Source organism: Neovison vison, chromosome 8 (assembly GCF_020171115.1).
Source record: "Neovison vison isolate M4711 chromosome 8, ASM_NN_V1, whole genome shotgun sequence".
Classification (NCBI taxonomy): Eukaryota; Metazoa; Chordata; class Mammalia; order Carnivora; family Mustelidae; genus Neogale; species Neogale vison.
The window spans coordinates 90,707,908-90,729,116 of NC_058098.1; the positions used below are offsets into that span (position 1 = coordinate 90,707,908).

Consider the following 21,209-nt stretch of genomic DNA (forward strand, 5'->3'; position numbering starts at 1 on the left):
GCCTCTGCCTTCGGCTCAGGTCATGGTCTCAGGGTCCTGGGATCAAGCCCCACATCAGGCTCTCTGCTCAGCAGGGAGCCTGCTTCTCCCCTCTCTCTGCCTCCTCTCTGCCTACTTGAGATTTCTCTGTCAAATAAATAAATAAAATTAAAAAAAAATATATATATATATACTATGAAAAGGCGCTTTTTTTCTTATACAAGGTATAACCATTGGGGGAAACTGATTGAGAAGTACACGGACTTCTCTACTATCTTTACAACTTCCTATAAACCCTAGAGATACTTCAAAAGAAAAAGATTTAAAAAAAAAAAAAAAAAGACCTGCAAAAAAGAGAACTACTGCTAGAAATAACACCATAAAAAAGTCTCAAAAACATCAACGGTGAAACCCTTTTCCACTATGTTGTTAAAGAGAAGGAGCCAGACACAAAAGACATGTATTATACAATCCCATTTATAAGAAATTTCTGGAAGATGACATAGTACAGCAAGAGAAAGCAACTGTAGCTGCCTCAGGCTGAGGCTGAGAGGCAGGGGTGGGGGGCTGACTATAAAAGAGCACAAACAAACATTTTTTAAGTGAATTAGTCTTCTAAAACAGGACTGTGGTGACAGTTACACAGCCAAATTTACTAAAACTATATACCAAAAATTGGTGAATGTTATGGTGGTGAAACGTATACCTCAATAGAGCTGAAACAAATGTTAATGATAGAATCTAGGTGATGGGCATATGGGTGTTAATATAAAATTCCTTTAACTTCACTGTGTGTTTGAAAATGATGATAATAAAATGTTAAGAAAGGGCACCTGGGTGGTTCAGTTGGTTAAGTGTCTGCCTTCGGCTCAGGGTCCTGGGATCAAGCCCTCATTCACACTCCCTACTCTGTGGGGAGCCTGCTTCTCCCTCTCCCTCTGCCCCCCCACCCCCACTTGTGCTCTCTCTAATAAGTCAAATATTAAAAATAAAATGTTGAAAAAATTGAAGTTTTTGTGAACAAGAGAATTAGAAATTTAAAAAACTGAACTTCCCCAGGCAGCTCACAGTTCAAGAAAGATTTTTTTGAAAAGTTAAGTCAAGGGGCGCCTGGGTGGCTCAGCGGGTTAAAGCCTCTGCCTTCGGCCCAGGTCATGATCCCAGGGTCCTGGGATCGAGCCCCGCATCGGGCTCTCTGCTCAGTGCAGAGCCTGCTTCTCTCTCTCTCTCTCTCTCTCTCTGCCTGCCTCTCTGCCTACTTGTGTTCTCTGTCAAATAAATAAAGAAAATCTTTAAAAAAAAAAAAAAAAAAAAAAGTTAAGTCAAGAGCACCCATTCAGTGCTATGACCCCATATCTCACATATACCATGGTGAAGCCCTTGTTTCACCATGTGTTGTGAATAAAGGAGCTTTGGAATTCCAATCCCTGATCAAAGCTGTCTGTCTGGATACTGTTCCAAAAACCCATAAGCTGCTCCTGAGGGCAGCTGGATATTTATTCAGGCACAGAATGGAAACCCAAGCACAAACATCTTACATGTTTTAATTACCACATGGAGAAAATTCAGGTTTCAGCTTTCTGTAAATTATAGTGTTAGCAACATCAAAGTAACCATGAAACAAAATACCTCACTCAGGGTTTTTACAGAAGAATCACAAATTTTCCAGAAAAAAAAAAAAAAAAATCTGAGGTTCTTTAAGAGGAAAAAATTCAAATGTGGTTCTGTACGTGTTAATATCATCTTCCACACTCCCTTAATTAGAATCAAATCCACCAATACCTAAGCATCTTATTAGACAATCAGTAGGAAATATTATGCTTAAGCAGAAAAACAGAAATGTTGAAATCATAAAGAGTAATACAATTGTGGAGAGAGAACATCTTTTGTATTTTAAGATTCCTATTTTTATTACTAATACTAAATTTATGTATATTCCAATTTCAAAGAGCAAAGTAGTCTCAAGAGGACTTAAAAAAAAAAGGTGTTTTAAGTCCTAAGTCTCCACAGATATAGTATCCAAATAGAAATAGATATTGTCATATAATACTCATTTTAATTGTTTTAAACTGTCAAATTTTTTAAAAGATTTTATTTATTTATTTGACAGTGATCACAAGTGGGCAGAGAGGCAGGCACAGAGGAGGGGGAAGCAGGGTCCCTGCTGAGCAGAGAGCCAATGCGGGGCTTGATCCCAGGACCGTGAGATCATGACCTGAGCTGAAGGCAGAGGCTCAACCCACTGAGCCACCCAGACGCTCCCAAACTGGCAAATTTTATATCAAAAAGTGTATACCTCCTTACAAACTTCCACAGGTAATATGTGTATTTTGGCTATTTATTAGAAGCTATGAGTATGTAAATTGTCAAAAATTACTAGAATTAAGCTGGATGCTCCTAATCTGTTATTTTTCTAATTCCCTACTACACTTGCTAAAAGAAGAGAACATCAGACTTACCATGTACCCTGCTGCACTGACAGGAGGAACATAAGCGATGAATGGAAACAGCCGGCATGAAACTTAAATACGCTTGTCCCTTTTAGCCTCGGGAGTATTTTATCTATATGGACTGTTATCATTAGTAAACTATATGAGCTCTGTAAGTGCTAACAAAAGAACTATAAGGTATGGATTCGTGTGTTCCACCCCCACTATGATGACAAAATTAAGAGAACTAAGTCAAGAACTTACCTTCGTGCTGGCCACACCAATCTCGGGCCCAGCATTAATGTGAACGCCACAGTCTGTCTCCCTTGATATGGAACTGCCCACGGTGTTCGTGATCCCCACAGTTAAAGCTCCTCTCTCCTTACAATACCGAAGACCCATCAAGGTGTCTGCTGTCTCACCTACGTAAGAATGAAGACAAAAGTAACACCAGAGCAGTCAGCAGACACTGTTTCTTAGATGAAAAAACAAAAAAACGACTACACTTTCAACAGTATCATTTAAGGAAAATTTTTTAAAACATGCACCAGGGGTGCCTGGGTGGCTCCATCAGTCGAGCGTCTGACTCTTGATTTCAGCTCAGGTTATGATCTCACGGTCCTGAGATCGAGCCCCACATCAGGCTCTACTCCATGCTCAGCAGGGAGTCTGCCTGAGATTCTCTCTCCCCACTCCATCCCACCCCACCCCCACCCCAGCTTGCACACACACACTCACTCTCTACAACAATCTTTAAATATATATATATATATATATATAACATGCACTTTAAAATAATGAATTTGTGGGGTGCCTGGGTGACTCAATCATTAAGCATCTGCCTTCAGCTCAGGTCATGATCCCAGGGTCCTGGGATCAAGCCCCACATCGGGCTCCCTGCTTGGTGGGAAGCCAGCTTCTCCCTCTCCCACTTCCCCTACTTATATTCTCTTTCTCTCTGTGTCTCTCTGTCAAATAAATAAAAGTAAATAAAATCTTTAAATAAATAAATAATTAAAATAATAAATTTGCAAAACTTTAAATAGTTATTTCCTCCCATCCAAGTACTAACCAGGCCCGACCCTGCTTAGCTTCCAAGATCAGACGAGATCGGGCGCGTTCAGGGTGGTATGGCCGTAGACTAAATAGTTATTTCCTACTTATTATGATCGCCTTTTCTGATCTTTGAAAATTCAGCTCCTTGAGTGTAAAATATGTTAATTTTACTCACTCATAGAGAATTACATATATCAATATATATCTATATTTGTCAGGTCATCTGCAATACCTGTTTATCTTTTAATATCAGCTTTTGCCAAAACATGCTATAATTATTAGAGTGAATGACTTTCCTTTCCTTCAAGTCTTTATAAAATTAGCATACCTGACTGACTAATGAAAAAGCAAACATCATCTCGAAAAACTGGAGTGTTTCTATCCAGGAAATCACTGGCAAGCTCCACCATGACAGGCAACTCAGTCAGCTCTTCAAGAACTTGACGTGTCTGCAGAGAAAAGACGATTCGGTTGTCTAACCCTACTTCAAATACTCTTTCTCACTGAACTTCCTTGAAGTCAATGTACACTTTTCACTTTTTTGACTATAAAAATGATAGACATGCATTATTAGAAAATACAAACAATACTGATTAAAGCATAAAAAAAAATCAAAATCCCCCCAGCCAGGATACAAGTGCTGTTAACATCCTAGTACAAGACTCTTTAGTTATCAATGCATGTATTCATAAAAGCAAATACACCCACACAAATACAATGTTTTGAGAAGTAGAAAAAGCACTGTTGAGTTAGCTTGTCTATTATCACTAACTTCCCAATTCCTAATCTTGAAATAGCAATTCATATAACACCAAGTCACTGAGAGATTTCAGAGAGAACCAAAGACACATAAACCCCTTGTGAAAAATTAAGCACTTCAAAAATACCATGCATTCATAAAGTTGTAACGTTCCCAAAGAAAAGTCAATACATTTTAGAACTCCTGTTTAAGAAAGCTCAAGCTCACAATTTCCAAAATCTGTAGTATGGAGAGGGAAGTAGATGCTAAGCCAACAGCATCTTAGCATTTCTTTTACTAATTTCCATTCTAATCCAATTCCTTTTACTCTAAACATCGGAAAACTTCCAAGACAATAGAAAAATGTAAACCTTGAGGCAGCAAAAATTTGAGGCCCTACAGGTAGGTGCACACATTTACTTGTGGAGACCACCTGCTACTCTAGGCAAAGGGCCCCACCCTCTTGCCCCATCACTGCATTCCTCCTTCACAGGAGTGAAGAACTGTATAGGTTTCCTTACTTCATATCCCTTTAACTTTTCTATCCACAAAAGTGAACTAAAATGGTTTTATTCTGTAACTCTGGTTTGGCACTTTGGAACAATGTTATAACACCACTTACAGAAAGTCTTCAAAGGAAAATCTTATTTTTTAACAAATCTTTTCCAGTGCTATATTTTACTTATTAATTATATGTTACTAAGTTACTGACCCTAAAATGCTGGACATTTTCCCTCAAACAAACAAAAATCAAACTTTACTGCCTCATTTACGATATACATGTTCCACGGGAATTATATTCTTCAAAATAAAAAGAGAAAGATACAAATCTAGCAACAGATATTTTAAAACATACCTTGCTAAAGTAATCTCAAGGTTTATCTGTGCTAATAAATGTCTTTTTCTTTCAGTGGAAGTAACTCTTTATAAATACACAGCATTACATATTTACACTGGAAGAGACTAATACACTGTCATAAATTCTATTCTATGTCACTTTAAGAACCCAGAGACAAGGAACACTTTGAAAAGCAAACTTACTTAGAATGAGTTCAGTTGACTGTTATTGTTCAGGATATATAATACACTAAAAAAGCATTTATGCATATGTGTCATTCACTTTGGACTCCACCAAAAAAACCCACAAAAAAACAAAAACTAGATAGAATTAACAACATGATTTTGTATGATAAACCCCAAAGGGACTTCTCACGTTTGTTAACTAAAGTAGTCTCAGCATCTACCGAAACACAAAACAAAACAAACCTTAACATTTTATCAAATTTCCTAATTAGAGAATTCTAACACAGCATGTATTTTCTGCCCTAAAATTCAGGTTTAGCATTAGATGAAACATTTAATCAAATTTTTTATTTCTGAATAGAGGGGTCTCTCAGTAACAACAGGTCTTAAGCCACCAGGGAACTGGCCAATCCTCTCATTCACACTCCTGTCTTCAAGTCATATTCTCTTTTCCCCCCACGTTTGAAACAACCACTTTCTAGAACTCTTCCCTTCAATATTGACTTCTAGACTTTCTTTTTTAGACCAGGTGACCTGAGAAGTGAACTGAGAGAGGACTGAGACTCAAGGGCTGGACAACTACCCGATTTCCATCACTACTTATATGACTGGCTCCCACAGGTACAGATCATAGATATTTTTGCCCCCAAATCAGTATGTCATAAACTCTCAAAGTAGAAACTGAATGTGTAAGGGTCTTCTGTACTTAAAGAAGTTGACACCAACAGCATTGTAAATGGTGAAGTTATAAGAAAACTACATCTGGATCTCATTTATTAGACCAAGACTATTACACTCCTATGCTTTGGCACTGACAACCAACACATATCTTTGATACAGAATTTCAGCTTCTCAAAAATTAATTTGAAATAGATTAAACACTTAAATGAAAGGCCTGAAACCAAGGACTTCCTAGAAAAAAACACAGGAACAAAGTTCCTTGACATGGATCTTGGTGATGATTTCGTGGCTATGACACCTAAAGCTCAAGCAACAAAATAAAACATAAAAAGGTGGAATTACATCAAATCACAGCAAAGAAAACTATCAACAAAGTGAAAAGTCACAGTACAGAACAGGAAAAAAATATTTGCAAACCAAGTATCTAGTAAGGGACTAATATCCAAAACATATAAAGAACTCAAGTGAAAAAAAAGAAAACAAATAACCCAACTTAAAAATGGGCAAATGAGGGTACCTGGGTGGCTCAGTGGATTAAAGCCTCTGCTTTTGACTCAGGTCATGACCCCAGGGTCCTGGGATCGAGCCCCGCATCAGGCACTCTGCTTAGCAGAAGCCTGCTTCCCCTCTCTCTCTCTGCCTGCCTCTCTCCCTACTTGTGATCTCCGTCTGTCAAATAAATAAATAAAATCTTTAAAAAAAAAAAAAAAAAAAGGGCAAATGACCTGCATATACATTTCCCCAAAGAAAATATACAGGGATGCCTGGGTGGCTCAGAGGGTAAGCCTCTGCCCTCGGCTCAGGTCACAGTCTCAGGGTCCTGGAATCGAGTCCCACATCAGGCTTTCTGCTCAGCAGGGAGACTGCTTCCTCTTCTCTCTCTGCCTGCCTCTCTGCCTACTGGTGATCTCTGTGTTAAATCAATAAAAATCTTAAAAAAAAAAAAAAAGGAAGAAAGAAAGAAAATACACAAATGGCCAACAGGTACATGAAAAGATGCTCAACATTACTAGTCATTAGGGAAATGCAAATTAAAACCACGATGCGGTATCTCCTTATGTCTGTTAGCACAACCATCATCAAAAAGACAAGAGAAAACAAATGCTGGTGTAAATGTGGAGAAAAGGGAACCCTTGTGCACTGTTGGTGGGAATGTAAACTGGTACAGCCGTCCTCAAAAATATGACGGTAGAGCCTCAAAAAATTAAAAATAGAACTACCATATGATCTGGCAATTCCATTTCTGGGAATATATTCAAAGCTAAAGAGAACACTAACTTGAAAAGATATCTGCGTCCTCATGTCCACAGCAACATTATTCACAAAAGCCAAGACACAGAAACAACCTACGTGTCCATCAATTGCTGAATGGATAAAGTCGTGGTGCATATACACACACACACACAGAATAATATTATTCAGCCATGAAAAATGAGAAAATCCCACCATCTGTGACAACACAGATGAATCTTGAGGGCATTATACTAAGTGAAATAAGTATCACAGACAAAAACAAATACTGTATGATTCACTTATATGTGGAATCTAAAAAATAATACAAAACAAACTCATAGAAAAAGGGATTAGACTTTGGTTACCAGAGGTAGGGGTGGGGGGAGAGGGGACTGGAGGAAGGTAGTAAAAGGTACAAACTTCCAGTTATAAGATAAACAAGCACTAAGGATATAATGTATGACATGATGACTACAGCAAACACTGAGGTAGGATATACAGGAAAGTTGTTAAGACAGTAAATCCTAAGAATTCTCATCACACAGGAAAATTTCTTTCCTTTATTCTTTTGTTTTTATTGTACCTCTATGAGAAGATTGATGTTAACCGAACCTACTGTGGCCACGATTTCACAATATATCTAACTTGAATCATCATGCCATAGGTCTTAAACTTATACAACGATGTATGTCGATTATTTCTCAATAAAACTAGAAAAATTTTAACTAAAATTTGTTTTAATTTAGCTTCCTAAAAAATAAAGAACGAAGTCTGACAAGAAGCAGACTTCCTTCGTTTGCAGAAATGCGCCTACCAAGTAAAATCCTGTTGAGGTTCACACATGCTACCAGCCATCTGTCTGAGCCAAGAAAACAATAAGAAGCAAAACCTAAGGACTGCTCCTACAGAAAATCTTACCACTCTTTGCCTTCCATGAAGACACCGCAGGTGGGCCACCTGTATATCTAAGAGTCTTTCTAAAGCAAATTTTCCACTGATAAATAAGTCCAAGCAGCTACTATTAACATTTCTGTCCCCCAACTTCCTGATTTTTGTCTTAACAACATGAAAAGGTAACATCGTGTTTTAACAAAGTGTAATTTTTACATGGTGTGTCATAGACACACTCTGATATCCAACCGCAAACAGTTAAAATCTCAAGAAGACACTTACTGCTACACCAGCATGGTAACTCGTCCCACAGGCAATAAGAATCAAACGCCGACACCTCTGGATCTCCTTAATGTGATCTTTCAAACCGCCCAAATTCACTGAAATAAAAGTTTGTGAATATAATTATTGAGGAAAGGACCACAGGAAATAGGTAATCACTTTTCGCGAGTGTCCACTGCCAATATGGGAAACACTACCATTTTAAAGAATCATATACGGTTTTGAAGACTAAATTAAAGGGGCGCCTGGGTGGCTCAGTGGGTTAAAGCCTCTGCCTTCGGCTCAGGTCATGATCCCAGGGTCCTGGGATCGAGCCCCACATCAGGCTCCCTGCTCAGTGGGGAGCCTGCTTCTCCCTCTCTCTCCCTCTGCCTACTTGTGCTCACTCTCTGTCAAATAAATAAATAAAATCTTAAAAAAAAAAAAAAAACTTTTATGAGGAAGGTAACATTGATAAAAGTCCTTTTTAAAGTCATGAACTTCTGAAAGTTTCTCTGTCTTCCCTTGTGAAATAAATCTTTTTCCTGATCTTTCTTCCAAGACTACCATAGGTGGTCTTTACTGCTACTCTCCCAGTTTTTCCAGCTCAACCCCCTTCAACAAGCCCCTCTCCCCACACCCGCAAACGCAGCTCCTACTTCTCTCCTTCCCTTCCCCATCGCCTTAGCCTAGACAGGACAACATCCTAAGTGGCAACTGCACCCCAGTCCAGGGCACACTGCTCAGACTAGCACCCAGTTCACTCCAGTGAAGCTCTGATCGCCTTGGCTCCTAAGCCTCCTAACAGCTCTGTACTTTCTACACAAGGAGGTCCCCCCACACCCTCCCCTGACAGTAGAGCATTCAAGAACCCCTTTGGCAGCTCCTCCCATCTTCTTTCCCAGACGTACTGCTCCTTACTTCTCTTCAGGTAGTAGATGTGGCAAACTGGACCACACAGTATTCTACCAATAGCTTGCCCATGGTCTTCCACTATCTCCCCCCTTAGCTAACACTGTTTTCTCCAACTGCAGTGCTCCTGTGTCATATTCACCTTCCAAAACCTTGAAACTCATGCCTGCCTGCTTCATGAAGCCTTCCCTGGCCCCAAAGCCCCTGCCCACAGACAGATTTATTGTCTACTCCAAGTTCAACAGTGAACTTTAAACATCTCAACATTAAACTATGTCTCTAGTGTCATTTATCGTATTTTACCTTTCTTTAAGTAACTATATATTTGCCCCATCTAGATTTATAAGATCCTCAAAGAGGCCATATCAGAAATAACTTCCCTATAGTCCCTGCTATGTTCAACACGACGTTCTGAACACAAGATGTTCTATTTATAATTCACCTTCAACAGATCTCTCCTGTTGAGAAAGTCTGATGCTGCTCAGAAAAGAAAAAGACACAGAGACAGCATTTACTCAGAGAAATCATTCTCTGGACATCTCTGGAAATCATTACCAGGACATGGCATAAGGAAGAAGACACTCTTAAGACTGCACATATGACACACAGATTCAGGATGAGAGTTTTACACCCTAACAATTATTTGTCAAAAATGAATTAATCCTGAGAAGTTTAGCCCAAAGTTTGTTTGCTACACTGTTTATTAAACTAGTCCCGATGAATGAGTCGTGTTCCCAAAATGGGAGTTCGCAATAAACAGGTTAGAGACAACTTAGGACCCCAGAACGTCAATCTCAAACTCATCCCTGCAGGTGCCCAAGTTCCTGTGACACAGGGTCTAGGCAGAACTTCCAGAAAGACGACCAGGGCTGCCCTCTCAGCTCATCCTAGGCAGGCAGGAAGGTATATGTTATCCCAGAAGGCATTAAGCAAACACCTGGAAAGCCTCTAGGAAGTTCACACCTTCACTCACTTAGAAACTGAGAGAGAAAATCCAGGCTGAGAGGATACATGCAAGCTTCCCAATAGAGAGACAAGGTCTCCTCTTGGAATTTACAGTGCCCAGAAGAGTCCCTGCTACATAGCAAGTGCCCCAAAAGGTTTTCTGAAGTGAAAAGAGGTTAAATGTTTTTAATGGTACACTGGAGGACATCCCCGCCCCACTCCAGGAAAATCATGCTAATACTGACAATTTTCAAATGTGACTTTCTAGCCAGTTTTTACATTTTTTATAACTACCTTATTAAGATACGTCACGTACCATAAATTCACCCTTTTAACGTCCACAGTCAGTGGTTTTCAGTATATTGAGAGCTGTACAACCATCAGCACCACCTGATTTTGGAACATTTCATCACCTGTCCCAAATCCCACAGTCATTAGCGTCACTCTTCATCACTATCCCCTCGACCTCTGACAACCATTAGTTTTTACCTCCCCTTTCTTATTGCAGTAAAATAGATGTACATCAATTTAACATTAACCATCGTTAAGTGTACAGTACAGCTCCACGGCATTAAGCCCGTTCACACTGTTGGACAACCATCGCTATCATCCATCCCCAGAACTTTCTCATCTTCTCAAACTGAAACACTCTCCCTGCCCCTGGTAACCACTGATCTACCTCCTGCTCTATGCCTCTGGCATCTGACAATTCTAGGCACACCTCACGTCACTGGATTCACATGGGGGGGGTGGTGACAGATAACTGGGCACTGTTGGTGGCCGGCAGCCACAGCTTTCTGTCAGGCTATAAAGGACAAGGAGTTTTCAGGCCCTGCCAGTGCCAACCCCCACAGGAGGCTCCAAAATAATCATCTTTAGTTCATTACCAGTATAGTCATCAAAGTTGACTCTTCCTCGCATCGTGTTCACAACGGACTCGGGCTGCTCAAAAATTTCTTTCTGCATGAATGAACTGAAGTTGCCTAAAGTAACAAATTGTATCATTAAAAAATTTGTACCAACTGAAGTCGACCTTTTGTGACATAATCTCAGGAAGGCAGTAGAGTATAATATTCACATAGGACATTTTGCCCTGTGTGAAGAAAAATACATAAGGAGGAAAACTCACTTTATTAACTTCATACCTAAAACACGCAGATAGAACAAAACAGAGGAGGGGGACAGAGTTAAGTTTTAGAGGCAGATTTGTTTCAAATGATGGTTCTATCCTTGAACACCTAAATGGCTCTGGGGAAATTCCCTCATCCATAAAATAAGAACAGCAACTATTTCACAGCACTATTGTGCATTAGTGTAGAGGAGACCTAACATGTAGCAGTTAGGAATAAATGTTAGCTTTTAGCCCACCGTGACCCCATGAGAAAGGAAAAGAAAAGTCATTTTTAAGAAAAATCATCTTAACAGTTCATAAGAGCAAACATTATAGTAGGCCTAAGTGTGTCAGGTACTGTTCTGAAGGCTCTACATAAATTAGCTCTCTTCATCCTCAAAACAACCCTAATGAGGTAAGTTCTACTATCCACATTTATTTATATTTCTATACATATATATCCTCTCGGGAGAGGAATAAAGAACAGAACAAAAGCTATGTTCATAAAGTATCTTAAAAATATCAAGAACGATTTAGACAATCAGCCTCTTTTTTAATGTAAGAAACAACAAACCATGAATTAGTTTGAAGAATAACTACTTTAAGAGCAGCAGGTAATTTTTCCAAAGAATCATCCCCTTTCCTGGGATTATCCCCTAATTGTCTGGAAGATTTCAGTCAGCACTATCATCAGATTCCTACACAACCACAGGAAGCAGAATGTGTCCTTTCCATTAAGAACACCAAGCTACAACATGACAAAAACTTTCACCCTTCATGATCTGTTGCAGTTCCATCTGGAGGGTCTGCACAGCTCGTCCAGGATGATCTCCTGCAGTCCGTTTAATTCGATGGATAGAAAGACGGCCATCTACCACCGCTGCAACATCATCGTCTTCAAGGAAGATGACACGATTGGTATGTTCTATTACAGCACTATAAAAATGTTCAAGGAGATATTACAATCAATAATCAAGGATGATTACTACAAATAAAACTACCATTAGAACACACAAACCAAGTTTAAATACAAACTTGGGGCACCTAGGTGGCTCAGTCAGTTGAGCATCTGACTCTTGATTTTAGCTCAGGTCATGATCTCAGGGTCATGGGATCAAGCCCCATGTTAGGCTCCGTGCTCAGTGAGGAGTCTGCTTGAAATTCTCTCTCCCCCTCCCTCTCTGTCCCTCCTCTCTCTCTCTCTCAAATAAATAAATCTTTAAAAAATATATAAAATAAAAAATACAAACTTATCATTGTGCAGTATCTTTGATAACTTTCTGGTTACCCAAGCCATTCCCTACAGGGCAGTGTCCCCTACTAGGGACAATGAACGAAAGGACCTCTGTGCAACACCCTAAACCAAATTAGATTCGATCAAATCAGAAAGCATGGCTATTTCCTCCTCATTCTATCTCCAAATCCTTTCATTCTGTACTCCTAAATATTTCTCAAAGCCTCTCTCTATGTCCACCACCACAAGCCAGTTCAAGCTACCATCAGAAATTGGATGAACTATGGCAGCAGCCTGCTAACTTATCCAACCACATTCCTTCCCTCCCTCCATCCATTCTCCATCTCTGCCAAAATGAGTATCAAAAGGTAACTCAAACCAAGATTTCTCTCTCACCCAACAAACCACTTGATGGCTTTCCTTTGGCTTTTCAGAAAACAACAAAAACACCTTACCATGACCCTACTTCCTTCTCCAGCCTCATCTCCCACTTCCTCTATTCCAGCCATACTCATACCCATCCCACACTCTTACAGACTGATCAATCTGCAGTAAATGAAATGTTCTTTCCTCTACCTCTTCACCTAACTAACTCCCAGCATCTCCTTATCTCTCAAGTGTCACTCCCTTAAAGAAATTCACCCACAGGAGAGTGAGTCACCCTGTTACAGGCATTTTTGTCACAGTTGGAATTCTATACTTGTATGATTGATTAAAATTTGTCTTCTCCATTAAGGAAAAGCTCCTCAAGGATAAGCTGATACACACACACACACACACACACACACAGATAACTTTTTCTTTAAAAAAAATTTTTTTGGAGTAATCTCCACCCCCAACGTGGGACTCGAACTCACAACCCCAAGCTCACATTCAAACTCACAACCCTGAGATCAAGAGTCAGTTAGGCACTCCTCAGACAAGTATATTTTTATTTTTACTCACAACTGTCTCCTAAGCCTAGGACATGGATTTGCTCAGAGTGTTCAATATGAACCTATCAGTCAATGACAAAAGGATGATAAGCTTCTGCAATTTCCAGTTTATTAAAGCCATAACTGTCAATTCTGCAACAAACCTACTTAATGACAATGATGCATCCTAGCACTGAGTATACTCCGGCAAAGGTTAGGAAACAGTCAAAACTGATTTTCCCACTGAGATGATGCAATCCCAGCAGTCTTAAACTACGACTCTTTCTCATCTTCAGACCCCCTTACTTTCAAGCACAACGAATGACTCAAGTGCTTGCTGGCAACCTGAGCGATCCATTTAATCCTCCCCACTGTTGGTATTCCACTTCTAAATGCATCTAACCATCCCACAGTACTTCTCACTCTAAATGTCTTAGTCTAGTACTATTTCTTTTATAAAAGTGATTATGTGGCAAACTACTTAGAAATTAAAAAAGGCAAGTGTCCTTATTGGACTAAAGCTATAATGGTTTAGCAAGCATACTGTAATTGCTGGGACACTAAGCCATTCTGTTCTCCAGTCTAAAATCTATCCTCCCTATAAAACCTGAGTAAGTCTCCAGAAAAAAGAGGAAAAATAATAAAAGAGCTCACAGTAAATATGCAGAAACAAGTCTCAAGGACTGTTCTCTTTTCTTGGTAAACTGACCTACGTGCTTTGAATTGAGAGGAAAAATATTTTTAGAACCCCATCTCTGTTTAAAAGGACACCTACATTTTTCTCTAATTGACAAAATTCTCCCACACAGGATGACTAGATATGCATAAAATGACTTTTGGTTTCAGTAACATGAGAAGTTTTACTGAAGTTCTCTGAACCAGCGAAGGAAGCTCACCTCGCATCAGAAGCAAAGTAATATTCCACTGCTTTTTCTTCCACAGGGAAAAGGCAAGTTGTGCTGTCCACACGAGAGAGATTGCAGCTTCCCTTTTTGTCCTTCCCTAGAGCACAGAGTTAACACAAATTAGCAATCATATAGGAAACCATGGCCAGTGCATAAACAGACATAACTTTCTATAAAATCAACAAAAAACCATAGCAACACAAAATAATTTCAGCAACTCTGAGATGCTAGGTAGATCACCTTATTTCCATGCAATAAGCCAACAAGAACAACAGACACAGGTGTAGAGTGAAACAGCAACTATCAAAGACAGCGTGGCCAATGAGAGTGCTACATTACACATTTTTAAAACAGAATATTTCTCTTCCAGGTAATAGGCAAATAATTCACAAATATCACTAACTTTTTTTAATCAACAGTATGTATCACCTAATCTTAACTTTACACAAAACTTGACAGAATACATATAAGTTTATGTAACTAAACTTACAAAAATTAAATTAAAAAATCAAAATTGCGCAATGAATAAAAGACTGATAGCATATTAATTTTTACTATAACAAAACTTCTCTAGATTTTACCAGTAAGTCAGCACAACAAATCAAGTTGTAGTTTATACTAACTCTGATTTCAAAACAAAACAAAGATACTTATAACTCTCTAACTATCATACACTATATGTGGCCCCTACTGCTAAGGATTGGAAATACCATAAACCTAGAACCTCTTCTTTCTTAAAATTGGGTTTTCTTACATTTCTTTTAAGTTAGGATAAAAACGGTAGGATAGGATAAAAACGGTCCTCCTGCAATAATATCCTTTTAATCCTAGAACTTTAGAATTCTGGCATCTCTACTTAATTCGTCAAGTCATGAATGAAGAAATTTTTCCTTTTGGCTCACTCACAACAAAAGTCAAAGGTGGAAAGCAAAGTGAAGTTTGACAAATTAGCCAAATATGGGGGGGAGGAACCCATTACTTGAAGACTATATAACACAGAGACCAAAAAAAGCACCTTTTTCTGAGATCAGGACATTTACAGACCTTGTAACTATGGACACAATGGCCAGAGGACACAAAAATACACTTGCAAAAATTCATATTGTATCTATCCTCTAATGCATGTCTATAAAGACTTGCTTGTAAGTATTCTTAGAAATATACATCCAAAGTTCTCCACAATCGTACCAGTATGATGTGTTTTAGACATGAAAACCAGACAGCTCTTTAGATCTTTCCATCCAAATTCAAAAGCAAAAAAAGGTATCACAGTTTTAAAAATACATATAAGATGACATGCTAGGAAAAATTACACTACAGGAAGAGAAAACAGATGGGTGTTTGCCAAGGCCTGAGTATGGAACAAGGCAACAAGGGCTGGCTACAACTCTCCAGCTGGAGGGAACTTTCATGGGCATGGAATCGTTCTGCACTTTGACTGGGGTGGTTAACAACTATTTGCACTTGACAAAACTCATGAAACTGCACATCAAAACAGCGAACTTTCCTGGTGTTAAAAAAAAGTGAATTAAAAAATGTAAAGGATAGCCTAGGACCAATATTTTCAAAATAAATACAACTAGCTTTAGGTAATTCGATGCCCCACTGGTTGTCAAATTTTACTATCTTCCTTCTCCAGATATTTATTCTTCAAGTAACAAGGTATATTTTATTATAAAATCTAGAAGGATTTAATATCATTGCCTATTTAAATGAAAAGAACATTACCACCTGATGCCTACACGACTCGTGCAATCTACAAAATGTTTTGCCGTACATAGATTTTCTCATCTGATTTGAGTAGAATACAATCATTACCATCCCCTCTTATTTTGTCAGTAGTTACACCTCGAGAATATAGCAAAAATCTAAAAGCCCCCTTTATACAGCCTCTTTAATAAGAGGCTAAACTTTTTAAACTCAACTTTGAGGGGCACCTGGGTGGCTCAGTGGGTTAAAGCCTCTGCCTTCAGCTCAGGTCATGATCTCAGGGTCCTGGGATAGAATCCCACATGAGGCTCTCTGCTCAGTGGGGAGCCTGCTTCCTCCTCTCTCTCTCTGCCTACTTGTGATCTCTGTCAAATAAATAAATAAAATCTTTAAAAAAATAAAAAAATAAAAAACTCAACTTTGCTGAGCCACACATCATTTACCTACAAGGAGCTGCAGAAATAAAGGTTACTAAAATGTAATTCATGATCTTAAAAAGATGCCCCATATTAAGTTTTTCTTCTAACTTCTTAAGACCTTAGCCAATGTTTTTCCATTCTTTTTTACACAAGCAGCCCAAGAAAATGTATATGGTAACATAAAAGTAAGGTATAAAAAGAGCAGGATTATTAACAGAAATCTGGAACCCTGGATCCAAAATTCTCTACTCTCACTGGTTATACCAGTTTTTCTTCTGAAAAGGGAGGGCCAGGGAGGAAGTAAGAAGAAATCCTAACATTTCATGACTGAAGGCTACATAAGGAACTAACTTTCTACTTTAGATAAAAGAGCTAGAGCAGCCACTACCTAAACATGAAAGGTTCAGAGTCCTTTGCTAATTTTTTTTCAAGAAACCAAGACTTATACATTAATAATATGGGTTTCAATTTTCTGAATTTACCACTCCCTATCTTTTACTTAGAAAGCTTTTAATAATAAGGAAATAAAAAGAGCATGCCATTTGTTTTCTGTCTAATTATATCAATAAAATGATCCAGAATTTGTATGGCTGAAAGTCCTATAAAGAAAAATAAACTTCAAACAAACAAAAAGACTCCAATTTCAAACAAGGCAATCAAGATGTGAATGTGAATCTAAAAGTAAAATGTCATGCATAAAATAAAGATCATTTAAACATAACTTAGTAAAAAGTTAGAATAAATTAAATAACTACCACTGAATTCAATCTACAATAGCCTAGCATACAATGCTCTTTCCCAATCTAAATATCTTACTTATATTACTGTATCTTACATGATTTTAATTTTTTAAAAAAATTTACAACTTAAAATCTAAATTTCAAAGAAACAAATTATTAAAAGCAGTTTTCTAAATGCCAAAAGCAGACAGACAAAATATACTCTGCAAATTAGAAAAATGTCAAAATATGTTTCCCCATAAAAAAGCACATTTTTAGAGGCTCAGCACATTCATTCACTCCAAGAACAAAGAATTAGTAAAGAATGAACAAAAGAGGATAAGATTCCTCCCCATCCATGCAGAGTGCATTTCCCACCTCTTTCTCCCTGTGATCCCCACCGTGTGAATTTTGATCCAATCTGAGTCCTAGCTAAGGATATACAACAGAAAAAAATTCTCCTCGTCAGAGTAATCACAACAGCAAATCCTTTTCACGTCTAGACAGAACTATATACACATATGTGTGGATCTGACCAAAGAGATATTTATTTCAATTTAATGAACACAATTCTTTTTATCTACTGCACTCAAATTTATTCCTCTTGGTAAGACATAGCAAGAGTTTTTACCTGTTCTGTAGAGTATTGGAATGTGATCAGTTGAGAGCTTATGTTCACTTCGTACACCAATCAAAAGAGGGCTACCTCGTCTGTTAGTGCAAAATTAGGCAGAATTACGTCATTTTCATAAATATTGCACAGATACAAATTTTCATGAGCCAACACTCATCAAATAACTAACTTTTCCCCTTTAAACTTGGCTTCAGGTATAACAAAACAGTAACAGACACAGAATTTTTATAAAATAGTAACAGGGTCAGCAGTCAATGCTCCTGAGGCCAGGTCTGTCTATTTTTGTTACACAAGAGTTTTACTGGAACCCAGCCATGCTCTTTCTTTCCCTATTTTCTACAGCTGCTTTCCCACTACAGCAGCAAACCTTGGTGCTACAGAGACCGTATGGCCCAGAAAGGCTAAAATATTTACTCTCTGGACCATTACAGAAAAGTCTTTCTCCTTTTTAAAATGTCAAATGGAAAATAAATAAATAAATAAATAAAATGTCAAATGGAAACTTTCTTTCAGTTACACATGGAATTCTGACACCTGAATGTTTAAGCATTTTCTCCTTAGTCACCTTGCCTTCCTATTAAAAATAGCTCTTTCTTGCCAAATATTAGGGCTTCCCACTGGTCTAAAAAGGACGTCATGATCAGGCCTACATATCATCACAAAGTAGAGATGATACTATTATCTCGGAATCCACTCAGAATATATACTTCCAAAAAATACAGAGAAAGCTAATGTTTGGGGCCTGAAACTAAGGAATACTCAATATCCAAACTCACAAAGTAACCGTGGTGTCCCACTACAGACAAAAGGCCAGTTTATAAATGCAAAAATTATTTGCTTTATTAAGGGATTCTGTTAAATGGAAGAGTGGTAAAAAACAGACAAGAAAGGACATATGAAAACATATTCATATGGAGTCTCTGAGACAGGGCAAGTCCTTACAGTGAAAGGTAATCATCCTGTACAGAAAACACACTTGTAATTCAGATGTTTCAAAATACATGTAATTATTAGTCATTATTAAATTTGTATGTACCTTGTGCCAACTGCTTGGCCAGGAAAATGAACACTTTTAAATACCAGTGCGAAAGCACCTTCCTATAAGGGGGAAAAAAGCATTAGCAATATTTATTATAATCAATTCTCAAATGTGAAATTCCTAAAACATATTGGCTTCAGCACAGAAATTTTTTGTTTACATGCTGCCCTTTTGCAGTAGGTTATAAACAAGTCTAAAATTTAGGTAGACACTTATTCCTTAACTTTGGTGTATCAAGATACACTTTTTCACCAAGCCCCTCTTAAAATCGACTCAAGAGATAATAGCTCCACAAAAGACTATTTTAAAGCACTTTTGTACATATTTCTAAATAGATACATCCTATCCCATACTAGGCATTAGAATGCAGGGAACAGAGGATTAGAAAAGACTACAAGCCCAATATCCAAAACCCCTACTCCAGTCCACTGCTAACTTCCATGCCTGTTGACCTTGATACTGGAGATAAAAATATACACAACCACAATTATTAACAAGCCCTACCCAACCTCCTCAGGGACCAGGCAAGGAAATCAAGAGTGAATAAAAGAGTAACAGGAGGCAGGAAAGGTAAAGGATCATCCTAGAATGCAAACTGGGTTATATAATGCATAGAAACAAGAAAAGGCTAGAAAGGCACAGTACTCTGCCTTGAGTAAAGGGAAGAAATAGGCCTCAATCTTTTCCATCTTCCTGATTCCTCCATTTGCTTCAGGCACCATGAGATTTGGGTAGAGGGAGGAAGTGAGGATTAGACCTTTAGAAAGAAGTAGAGGGCTTTTAAATGGGAATGCTAGAGTAATGAATGGGGATGGCGGCAGAAATCCCAATGCATCTGGACCTTTTGTGGATCTTTCGTGTCTTTAATCTTTAACTAGGACAACTGGGATGGAATCAGAAAGAATGCCATTTTTTTCTGGGGCTGGAAAATTATAGTGTTACGAGGCCAAGGCAAAGTACCATAAGGAAAAATAAGTTGACTATACTGGCTCAGAGACATGCAGACATTATCCCAGAATAAAGAGTGTGCATTTTACTGAAGCTACCCTTGTGCTAAGTTACTGACTGAAAAGAATACTTGAGTGAGTAGGAAGCAAGAAAGTAAATGAACCCCAGACTGTGTCTATTGTATACAGGTTTGGGTGGTACGTACGGGCTTGTGTGTGTGTGCGCAAGGACAAACTTAGATTTGGGATTATTTTCAATTCCCATGACACTGAACTACAGTGAAAGAGGAAGAATTTTAAGTGTGTGGGAAGAAAGGTGGTCAAAGAGTCTTTCAAAATTATTTAAGCTCAGTATTTATATATATATATATATATATATATAGGAAATAAAAGTCAAAAATACTTAAGAAATTAACATAGTTTCTGCTTAAGAGTTTGTTATGATTAACATTGGCAATAATTATCTTTAAAAGTGTGGTTTAGGGGCGCCTGGGTGGCTCAGTGGGTTAAGCCGCTGCCTTCGGCTCAGGTCATGATCTCAGGGTCCTGGGATCGAGCCCCGCATCGGGCTCTCTGCTCAGCGGGGAGCCTGCTTCCTCCTCTCTCTCTCTGCCTGCCTCTCTGCCTACTTGTGATCTCTGTCAAATAAATAAATAAAATCTTAAAAAAAATAAAAATAAAAAATAAAAAAATAAAAGTGTGGTTTAATACCAATTGTTGGATAACTCTCTCCACCAAGGTAGTAAAACTGATGTCTTGACTTTCCCGATTGTCATACATGTACTTAACAAGCTTGGCAATGGTCTCTGTGTCTGTTTCCGATTCAAAGTCATAGCCTTTGCTTTCCTAAAATAAGAAATGAAAAAAAAAAAAATGGACACATTTAAGGAAATAGTCATGATATCTTTTCTATATGATTTTTCTATGTAATCTATATAATTCTTTCTATATAATTTTTTTCTCAAAAATTTCACTAATCAGGGGCGCCTGGGTGGCTCAGCGGGTTGAGCCGCTGCCTTCGGCTCAGGTCATGATCTCAGGGTCCTGGGATCGAGTCCCGCATTGGGCTCTCTGCTCAGCGGGGGGCCTGCTTCCCTTCCGCTCTCTCTCTGTCTGCCTCTCTGTCTACTGTGATCTCTCTCTGTCAAGTAAATAAATAAAATCTTAAAAAAAAAAAATTTCACTAATCAAATTCTAATATTTTTTCAACACCATACATACCCCATTACCCACTGTTCAAAATTAAACTCACCATCTAACCACAGTGAACCCAAAATGGTGAGGTATTTTGTATAATTTTGAATATACACTTACAATTATATAAATCTAGATATATGCCACATACAAATTAAGAACACTTTAAATAATTAAAGTAATATGCAATAGTCACAAAACAGTAATTCCATAATGAACATAATGATTCTTTCA

The 21,209-nt window shown here is 38.2% G+C and overlaps 1 protein-coding gene across 2 annotated transcripts in view; it reads right to left on the bottom strand.

Moving 5' to 3' along the window:
- GFPT1 (glutamine--fructose-6-phosphate transaminase 1) overlaps positions 1-21,209 on the bottom strand; it is a 55,886-nt gene that overhangs the window by 9,348 nt on the left and 25,329 nt on the right. For both annotated transcript variants that reach the window (XM_044261289.1, XM_044261290.1), the window contains exons 6-14: positions 20,493-20,627; positions 18,832-18,893; positions 17,793-17,872; positions 14,305-14,410; positions 12,033-12,196; positions 11,037-11,132; positions 8,314-8,411; positions 3,793-3,913; positions 2,673-2,830 (exon numbers count right to left, since the gene is read on the bottom strand). In XM_044261289.1, coding sequence (XP_044117224.1) covers positions 2,673-2,830; positions 3,793-3,913; positions 8,314-8,411; positions 11,037-11,132; positions 12,033-12,196; positions 14,305-14,410; positions 17,793-17,872; positions 18,832-18,893; positions 20,493-20,627 — 1,020 coding nt within the window. The remainder of the gene's footprint in view (positions 1-2,672; positions 2,831-3,792; positions 3,914-8,313; positions 8,412-11,036; positions 11,133-12,032; positions 12,197-14,304; positions 14,411-17,792; positions 17,873-18,831; positions 18,894-20,492; positions 20,628-21,209) is intronic.